This window comes from Primulina tabacum, chromosome 7 (genome assembly GCF_025594145.1).
Source record: "Primulina tabacum isolate GXHZ01 chromosome 7, ASM2559414v2, whole genome shotgun sequence".
NCBI classification, from domain to species: domain Eukaryota; kingdom Viridiplantae; phylum Streptophyta; class Magnoliopsida; order Lamiales; family Gesneriaceae; genus Primulina; species Primulina tabacum.
The window spans coordinates 28872879-28883726 of NC_134556.1; the positions used below are offsets into that span (position 1 = coordinate 28872879).

Consider the following 10848-nt stretch of genomic DNA (forward strand, 5'->3'; position numbering starts at 1 on the left):
TAGGATTGAGTCTAGTCTGAGCCGTGGAGTCACGAGTATGATTTACAATTTCATATTGATTATGTTTCAGATTTGATACATGTTACTGATATTTGTTATCTGCTTTTACATTGTTTATATGATTGCATGTTTCATTGATTTATACTGGGATTTTATTCTCACCGGAGTTATCCGGCTGTTGTCGTGTTTGTATGTGTGCATGACAACAGGTGGGACAGGTTCAGTGTCGAGGATATGAAGATAGATCGTGATTAGAGTGGAGACTACGGACTTGGATTAGAGATAGGGTTTGGACACTTGACATTTAGTTGTTAAATCTTAGTTGAATGATTGTATATATAGTACAAGACTTGTACTTTAATACTGATATGTATATTAGATTGAATCCCATTACATTCCGCATTTTAAAAAAATTTAGACCTTGTTTATTATAATTGATTAAATTGTCCTAATAATGATTAAGAGTATGATTATTGTCCGGGTCCCCACAATCAATGAATGTAAGTATGTATTGTGGTTTGATAGAGTCATGTTGTGTTTAACTGAGAGCAGACCTGATATAAGTTTGACGTGTGTTTGATTTGAATAAAAATTCACACTATTTTCTCCTCATTCTAATTTTTTTTCAAAAACTTGAATGTAAGGATGATATTTTAACCAACTCGCTCACATATGTGGCATTGTTTTGCTTTCTCTGTGCTGATTTTATGACGTCTCTTGGCTAGTCTTGTAGAAACTCAAGATGGAACTTCCATTCAAGTTTTTGGACCTTTAATCATCATTTGCCATGATTGCACTTCAGTTTATTACAACTTTAGTGAGGAGCTCAAGCTCTACTCCAAAAATATTCAATAATCAAGATGGAACTAATAGTATATTTCTAGCTCAATGTGATAGACTTAACCTTTCTAAGGCTTCCCCACTTAGTTTCTTCTCCTGAAGTTCTAGCAAAACAACCTTAAAAAGTGATATTTGATGAGAGACTGTGTTTGAGTAAACTACAAGTAACTTTCAGATTTTGTAGAGAAAGGAAGTATCACTCAAATGAATTTTGATTGATTTAAGTGTTGTGTCTTTCAAATTAACTCTTACCCCTATATATATATACAAGCTACCTACAAGAATTGATGGCTAAGATCTTCCTAGTTTAACAATTGAGATCAACTCCCTAAAATATTCTACACATTTATTTACAATAAAAGACCCTAAGAGAGAGTTTGAAAAATGTTATGCTTTGCTTTCATATAGAAGTGATGAATTTTTCAGATTTTGAAAAGGTGGGAAGAAATCACGAGTGACTAGTGTTTGAAAATAAAAGTGAAAAATTGAATTTTTTTTAAGTGAATTGTTTAGTAAATAAGTGATTCTAATACTAATTTTTTAATAAAACACCAAAAATATCTTTATTTTAAAGAGTTTTAGTGTGTGTTGGTGGTAAAAGTTTCTAGAATTTTTTATTTATTTATCAAAAGATCAAAATTACTTTTGATGAATCAGAATAACGAGATATCAGTTTATTGATTGGATTAAATTAAGCAGAAGGAAAAAATGAGGATTAAGAAACATAAAAATACTTTTTTTAAAAAGTGAAAATTGAGAAATCATTTTTTATAAGTCGACATTAAAAGTCCCTAAACATTTATCTTGCAAACAATATAATTGTTGGAACAATTCATGTTCGCAATCTTGATTTTGATGTTAACAAAACTTGTTATTATATTTCTAACATATTTACTAACGTGTGAAATTGCAAACACAAGAAGGAAACTGAAACTGAATTTAGCTAAACTGATTGTGATCATTCGTTATGCTAAGGACTATTCATGTATAATAATCATTAATATTCATTCACAATACTTGTTGTATTCATTAAATAAAAAATGAATACTTAATTTGATATCATACTTGTTATTGAGTGATTTGTGTTGGTAACATACGCGAAGCCAAAATATTATACCTAAATTTATCATACTTGTTATTGAGTGATTTGTGTTGGTGACATACGCGAAACCAAAATATTATACCTAAATTGGTACTCAAAGTATCTAATTCGAGTCAATTGATATTTTATTTGGTCTTTTAAATATCTTTATTCCATTATTTGAGGATTTGAAAAAAAAAAATTTGAGTGGCTTTTGGCCTCAAAAGTACTTAATTCGTTCCATAGATACTTGATTTTGGCATCGTAAATACCTTATTTCATTATTTGGATATGTAAAAAATATATATTACGGAGTTAATATTGAGTAGATTTGTTGATGACATCCGTAAAGTCAAAATATGATACATGAATTAGTACTAAAGTACTTAATTTGAGTAAGTTGGTAATATATTTGGCCTCATAAGTACTTAATTCGAGTCAATAGATACTTGATTTGGCCTTGTAAATACCTTTATTCCATTATTTAGGGATGTAAATAAATATATTGCGGAGTTGATGTTGAGTGACTTTTATTTGTATCATTGTGAAGTTAAAATAAGATACATAATCTGGTACTTAGAATACTAATTCAATTCAGTGGGTACTTGATTTGGCCTCAGAAGTACCTAATTCTAGTCGATATGTACTTGATTTGGCATCGCAAATATCATTATTTGGGGATGTAAAAAATATATTACGCAGTTGATGTTGAGTGGCTTTTATTGGTGGTATCGTGAATTCAAAATATAATACCTAAATCAATACTTAAATAACCTAATTCGAGTCGATGGGTACTTGATTTAGCCTCAAAGATACCTAAATAAGTCAATAGGTACTTGATTTGGTCTCATAAATACACTTATTCCATTATATAAAAAAAAAACTCTATTGTGTTATAAATATGAGCCAAAATATTTTAATCATACCGAGTAACATATCATCGATATCAAATATCAAATTAATGATATCATCATTGTTAAAAAAAATATCATCGATATCAAATATCAAATTAATGATATCATCATTGTTAAAAAAAATTATATTAACATCAGATCAATTATATAAAATAACAAATCGTTAATATTAAATATCATATTAATGTTACCTAAATAGCACATTAATTATACTAGCATATAAATGTCAAAACAATTAAGTGATCGTACTACGCTGGTACCACTCAATCAACTACATACTTATATTTTCTAAATATATTTTCCTTACAGTCATCAATTTAAAACACAAAATTTTCATCATTCAATACCATTAAGCAAATTCTTCTGCTGTTAACTTTAGTTGAATTATTAGTAAAAAAATAAACGCATAAGAAATAATGTATATATTGAGTTAATAAATGAGTAGATAAGAAAATTTTCAAATATTTAAGGTTAAAATAGTAAAATGATCATTTGTAGGGAGTTAAAACACAACATAAGTTGGTGTCAAAGGGCTGTAGAAAAAAAAAAAAGAAACCCGTGGATACTGAATCTTAATCAAAATCTTGACAGATATATTTTTTTACCAATCAAACCACAAGATAAACCAAACAATGATATTTTTTTATTCAAAGATCATTCCATATCATAGTTAAATATTTTAATAATTACAATATTATTTATTTATTCAATCTCATCAATCCAAATAAACGGAACTCGGATATTTGGATAGAAAAAATTTGAAGTCCATAATATTGTCTGAAAAAGAAATTTTCTTTAGTAAAAAAATGTTATTATGATGAAATGATAAAATAATTTTAAAAAAATTTTCAAATACTAACAAACTTTTCTTTAAAAATAAAAAATAAAACCATTTATTATTTGAAAAAATTTATTTAAAACTTTTTAATAATAAAGAATAATATGAAGAAGACATACATGAAATTGTGGGGTCCACTTTAGGGTTCCTAATTATTTATTTAAAAGTAAAATTCAACGTGTTTTCTTTTCATTGGGTATCTCACATTGGGTGGCATGATCCATCAGAGGCCGTCTACGTCTAATCCTGTGGACATATATGTTGATGCCACTATTTAATATCATTTCTATAATTTTTATTTATAATTTATTATAGAATTATAGAAATCGTTACGCTTGTAATTGTTTTTCATCAAATACAAAGTTTTGCTCCACCTTAATTCGCTGGATGTTAAACCGAGTGAAGTATACACTAAGGCATTCGAAAGATAGAGAAAAACTGAGAATGTCGTGAGCCAAATGGTGTTTGACTAGATTTGTCGATCGATGCATATGTTTGATGGAATTAAAATTAGTTGAAGCAAGCGACGCTCGGATTTCCATAGCTATCCATAGCTCGTTTCGGACCAAGGTTATCAACTGCTAGTACCGCCAAGAATTTTTAATTGTTGATCATCTGCTAATACCGCCAAGAACGATTCCGAATAGATGTAAATATTTTGAAACCTTGGTTCAATAGTATGTATACTTGGGAACAAGGTATATATATATAGTATTATTGATTAGAGGTGTTCATCTTAGCCGAACCAAACCGCATAGGAAATTCGGTTAATTTCACCAATATACGAACCAAAAAATTCCACAGTTCAGTTAAGTGATTTTCGGTGTTTTGGTTTACCTCGAATTTTTATTTCTTTTACTTTTTATTTATATATATTTATAATAAAAAAATAAAAATTGTTTTTAAATGAAAAAGTCTGTTTTAAGTTCGGTTAACTGAGTTAAAAAATCATACTGGATCGAAAATCTAAAAAACGAAAAATCAGACCGAATTAATGGCTCGGGTTTTTGGTTCAAACTAGATTTTCGATTTCGATTCTGTTCGGACGGTTAACCGAACCATGAACACCTTATTAATTATTTACCCATGTATACAGGGTTGCTCTACCCAGAGGCAAGGGGCGCAAGCTTGCAATCAGTTGCCCTTTAAATGTTGATGTGGAATTATTAAAATTAACGAACGAAGCACACGTGAATAATGATTATTATGTATATGAATAATTATCATAATCATTAATATATCGAGTTTATTTGTAAAATTTTATTATAGTTTTAATTATTATTTGGACAGAGATAATGAAATTATATTAAATATGTAATTTGTAGAGAAAACAAGTCAATTTTTGAATTTTTTAAGTGTATTAGATATTGTAGTTATGAGTAAATTATATAAAAAATATTACTTATATGAATGGATATAATATTTTCGTAAAAATTAATTGGTGTCACAAAGTCGGACTATTAAGGGTCTCAACCTTTATATTGAGATAGAATAGAGTTTAGAGGATGTTGAATAAACTCTTTAAAATATTTTCATTGAAAATGAGTTGTCCTAAACAATTTTAAAGCTATTAAAACAAATATCTTTGAACGACTAACTTAACTGAATCACTAAAAATACATAATTGCAGAAACAGTTCGATTTAAGCTATTGATTTTATATATTTAAACAAGACAGCATATAATAAGCAACAACTTGAAATCTAGAATGCAATAAAGATAAATGCGTAAAGTAAATGAGACAATATTTTATGTATGTTTGTAGACAAATATTTCTACATCACCACTTCTTCCACTTAAGAATGATTCTATTACAAGACTTTGATTTTACAAGCAACTTATAACAACTCATTTCAACTTGGATTATCAAATGAATAAGTTGAAATCTTAGTTATTGTTTTACAAATTTGTCTCTTTAAGAACTACAATTCACCGGACAACTAAATCAATAAGCAACGGTTAGCTTACAACGTTTGAGTTAGTGAAGTAGCACAAAATGATCCTTAGAAGAATTGATCTAATCTGATAAGTGTGTGCTGGTTGAGCGAACTTGAAGTATTTCTTGTAGGAGCGCTCAAAGATTTATGATAATGCATATTTGAAAGATGTACCAGAGTTATATATTATTTTCTTCTTTTGAAACTGAATCTGCATCTATATATAGTTGAAGGCTTCAATGGTCAGATAAAGCTTTTCAACGATCACTTATACTAGGTCCTGACAGAATGGAATCATCGCTTTATGGCGATGTACATTCATTAAATGTCCATTTAATCTTTCTTTGCTTTTGCAACTTTATAGCTCATGTTTTTTAAGAACTACATTGACTTTGGACATTTTAAGAAATTTTATGTCCCATCGGGAGTTGTTGGGATACTATTCCTTGTACTATAATTTATAGTTTCAGAAAAATTGGAAGTAGAGTATCCACTTTACTTTGCACGTTTCTGACCGACGGTTAGATAGTAACAATCTTTATTTAATGCATGGCGATTGGATATTAGATGACCTGCAACTGTTGAAGAATAAAACACTTGAGCGGCTGGACTTTGCATCAGCGGCCGGAAACATAAAATACAGAACAATATAGCGGTTGGTTTTCTGTAACTGCTAGATATTTATATTTTGTCAATCATCGAAAATTTAAGGTAAAATAAATATTCTAACACTTTATATATAATATAGATATCTTTAGGCTTTTAAAATTGTACACTTAAATTAATATTAATAAATAATAAAATATCTCTCAAGACTTTCTACCATTAACTAGATACCACATTTTACAAATGAAAAATAATTGTCATTCTTCTTATTGACGATGAAAATTTTATATACACAAAAGGTATATAAATTCAAATATTAATTTTTTATTACATAAAAAATTAGTATTTGTTATTTGTAGTTATTCAGTTTTACTATACATCTCTTCAATTTATTGAATATTTTTAAAATTATTTTGGTAGATATATATTTTTATAGGAAGAACTAAGTTATTTTGGTAGATATATTTATTACTTATATTGAAAATAATAAATAAAATCTGTAGTTAGACGAATGAAGTTATTATTAGTTTATTTTCAGAAAATGTCAACTTGCAGGCTGATTATAAGTTAAATTTAAAATTATAAAATAATATTTAAATTTTTTTATTATATTTTAAATTTTTTATTTTATTATTATATAAATAATATCTCTGGTTCTCTGCATCTCGACAAAAAAAATTCATTTCAAATTATAATATATGTAGTTTGATCAATCATTTCATTTAAAACAAAAAGAAAGAAAAATAAATTATTATAAAATATTCTCATACCAAGAAATTTGAAATTCAAAACCAATTGCATTTTCTTGTTTCAGTAGGTCTTTTGTGAGATGATCTCACAATTCTTTATTTGTGTAACGGGACAATCCTACCGATATTCACAATAAAAAGTAATATTCTTAACATAAAAAATAATATTTTTTTATGGATGATTCAAATAAGAAATCTGTCTCACAAAATACGACCCATGAGATCGTGTCATACAAATTTTTGTCTTTTGTTTTTTGGTCAGACAGTTTTCTTCTCTTTTTTTATTTTTATTTTATTTTGTTCAGAATTTTTTAAAAGTAATTTGTCTTATTATCATAATAATAAAATAAATATTATACAACACCATAATAAAATTATTTTAATTAATTATTATTTTTATAAATATTAATTTATATATACAAACATAATGCGCGTATGATCTCTGGATTTCAAAAAAAGGTTTTTAAAATTTTTCAAAAAGTTAAATCTAATGATGGTCCAAACCCTATCAATAAGTCAAAATAAAATTGCAAAAGACAGATATGCACATCGTACACCAAAAGCAGAGTATAAATCCTCTGATCAAAGAAAGAAAGAAATTCCACTGAAAAAATACCCCAAAAAAAAAAAAAAAAAACCCCTCGTTGAAAATTACGATAATAATAGTAAATCACTCACGCAGTTTCCGAAAAAGAGAGTTCTCTCTCTAAACCTACCATTTTACTTCTCTGGTTTCGAAACAAAAGCCGACCCAGAACCTGAAAGGGAGAAGAAATGGCGGAAATGGACCCAAACGAAGCGTGTTTCGACATTTTGGACTTCACTTTCGAAGGAGAAGAAGAAGGCTCGAAGACCCTTTTCAATACCAAGGGCGGCGGCGTGTCTGTTTCTTCCTCGTCGCTGAAGTCCTGGAACCCGGAGCCGGATATCAGCCATGAGAACAGGGGAGGCTTTCCTGTAAGTTTTTTCATGTTTGGATGTTGATGTTCTCCGCGTGCGAATTGAGAGGAATGGTGCCGGGGATATTACCGATTTCGGCGGAGACTTCGCCGGTTCCGTCACTGGGTACCGGAACCGGGTCGACCCGGAAGTTATTCCGAGTTGGTCCGGATGGAGGCCTGAGTCAACTCCGAGACCCACCCGGTTCATGTGCTCAGAAAATCATGTCAACCACATCTCTATTATTGTGAAGTGAATTAATATATTTTGCAATTTTAAAATTTATTTTTTTTAAAAAAAAATTTAATCTGAAGGGGAGAGGAAATTGGTGAAATGTGGAGGGCATTTTGGGGATGTGGGGTTTCTTGTATTCTTGATTATCATCGTTCTCCACAATGTGGAGATGAGCTGTAAAATAAATGCTTAAAGTCGTTATCAATATGGTGATATGTTGGCCATATGCTTCTTGTACCATATATTTCCAAATTTTATTAATTAGTGGAAAATTCCTCCCTTTGCAAAGACATATTTGTCCATCTTCTGTATTATTCTTACATGTGTCCACTTGCAAGTATCCACTGGGAATATTTTGACCTTATTTCATGGAAAGAATCAAACTTTGACATTTTTTTAAAAATTTAAAATCATTTTTTTGGTTTTAACTCAATCTTGAAATATTTTGGCTTCTTTGATGTAAAAGTTTGGGTCAGATCGTTTCTGCTCAAATCGAGATAGTCATTTAAAACTGTACGTTTTTAAATCACAAGAACATGTTCAATTCATGTTTCAATGTCAGGGAAATTTGAAAACATGGTCTCTTGAAAGAACGATTGATTTTGTACGAGAGTTTCGTGCTCTGTTGACCTCTGTAGAATTAGCTACTGGGTCTTGATTTAGGTAAGAAAAATATTAGGGAATTATTCACGTTTAGAGAAGACTGTAATTATTTTTCCAAATATGCAAGTTTTATCCTCAAAATTTTGTCAGCTTATTGCTTCTGAGCAACTCATCGTTAGTTTTCGTGGATGATTTATGATGGAATCTTGTTTACAGAAGTATAAGTTTTTAAATTTCAGTAATTGGTGTATAAAAGTTGCAATCTTGAATAGTTTGGTCGAGTGGATTGTCAATGAGATTTATGGTTAATATGTTTCAGGTGGTTGTGGAGGAGGAACTTGAGTGGTTGTTAGATAAGGATGCATTCCCAACTGTGGAGAGTTGCTTTGGAATTTTATCTGACAATCCAGAACTCGTGGCAAACCACCTAAGCCCAGTATCTGTACTCGAGAACAGTAGCAGCAGCAGCAACAATAGCAATACAAATAGCAATGGCAACGGCAGTACCGTGGCAAGCTGCTGTGGCAGCTTCAAAATCCCTACTAACCATCCGGTGCGTAGCCGAAGCAAGAAACGGACTAGAAAAAGGTCGGGCTATGGTCAATTCCCAAGCCAACATTTCATAAGAGTGAACCAGTTAAACGCCAAGATCAAACAAGAATCACCTCTCTTGTTGCCACCAACAAACAGTGGTGCTGGTATGGGGAGGAGGTGCTTTCATTGCCAAGCTGATAAGACCCCACAGTGGCGTGCTGGCCCAATGGGGCCAAAGACACTCTGCAACGCATGTGGAGTTCGATACAAATCTGGACGCTTACTTCCGGAGTATCGCCCAGCGAGCAGCCCTACTTTCTCCGGCTTGTTGCACTCAAACTCTCATAGAAAGGTGGTTGAGATGAGAAGGCAGAATCTAACAGGAGAAGGTATCCCCGGAAGCCGGGCTCATATGGACATAGGGTAGGATACGGGCTGGTGCATTTTCTACAGGTCTTGCAGTGTTTACATTCTATGTTTTCGGAATTTGATTTTAGTTTAATTTGTTAGATTAGGTCTTCTAGGCTTCTGTCTTTCATTATTTTTTTTATGGAACTGGCGTAGGTCTTGTTGTATGGACTAGATGGTTAGTCAAGCCTTATTTGTTTTCCTTTAACGAAAATCTTTTAGGGATTTTTGACTTAGAATATGTTTGGTAATGCTTTAGAATGGGAAATCTGCTAAAGAAATTGTCTGTTTTTGCAACTAAATATACCTTTTTTCTTGTTTGTTTGTTTGTTTTTTTTTTAAAATTTATGTGGATTTGACTAGCAACAATTTGGTAATTAGACGTGTATTGTGTATATATAACTGCAAGTGTCCATATTAGTATGTATTGTCGTTCTTGTTATATATCTGTATTCGTGTTTTGGTATACTTTTGCGCGCAATATAGAGATTATTCTATGCTACAAATGAAATATTTATTCTCTTACGATATAGTCAAATGTTAGTTCTTGGATTATCAACATATATAAAGAAATATGAAATTCGATGATTTAATGATATTGAAATAAATTTAAAAGGGCTTTGAAGTTGGAACTTAATTCAACCGTTAATTTATGTAGGCGAAGTAAATGCCTAATAATGTTCCCATTAAAGTCAATGAATTTATAGCATCACGTGGTTTGTTTACCAAATATTTTGCGAGTATGGGATTTAGTTATTTATTTCAATTTAAATGTTTTTGAGTGAAGTTCTTATTTTGTTTTTGTATACTTTTGAATTTGTATTTGATTATAAATTTTTGAGGTTGATTTGATGGCTGTGTTAAAAAGATGAAAAGGTAGAAAGGAAAAAGTTGGGTTTTTGTGATTATATTTTGAATGGCAGATAGAAGTCTTGAAAAAATGTTTTGAAAAAAAGTAGGGTAGATTCAATTGTTATTCTCCGATGTACATTCAATAAATTTAAATTAACACAATAGTCTACAAATTATATTAGTAAGATAAATCATATTGGAAAACTTTATGCGACATATTCACTCGAAAAAATGTTGATATGGAGAATCTAACCTCTTATCATTAGTCAAATATTCACTTATTCTACTAACTTGGATATCATTTCAAGAACATT

General features: G+C 30.1%; 1 protein-coding gene across 1 annotated transcript; it reads left to right on the top strand.

Moving 5' to 3' along the window:
• The first annotated feature begins 7576 nt into the window (after positions 1-7576).
• LOC142551214 (GATA transcription factor 1-like) lies at positions 7577-10002 on the top strand. Its single transcript, XM_075660323.1, has 2 exons — positions 7577-7921; positions 9060-10002. The coding sequence occupies exons 1-2, from the start codon at positions 7739-7741 to the stop codon at positions 9699-9701; spliced, it is 825 nt and encodes a 274-aa protein (XP_075516438.1). The 5' UTR covers positions 7577-7738; the 3' UTR covers positions 9702-10002.
• The last annotated feature ends 846 nt before the right edge of the window (positions 10003-10848 follow it).

What these genes read in the sequence shown, in the direction of transcription:
- LOC142551214 (XM_075660323.1), top strand. Translation starts at nt 7,739, where the DNA reads ATGGCGGAAATGGACCCAAACGAAGCGTGTTTCGACATTTTGGACTTC. An exon ending in AGAACAGGGGAGGCTTTCCT is followed by an intron (nt 7,922 to 9,059) that starts GTAAGTTTTTTC and finishes AATATGTTTCAG; the next exon opens with GTGGTTGTGGAGGAGGAACT.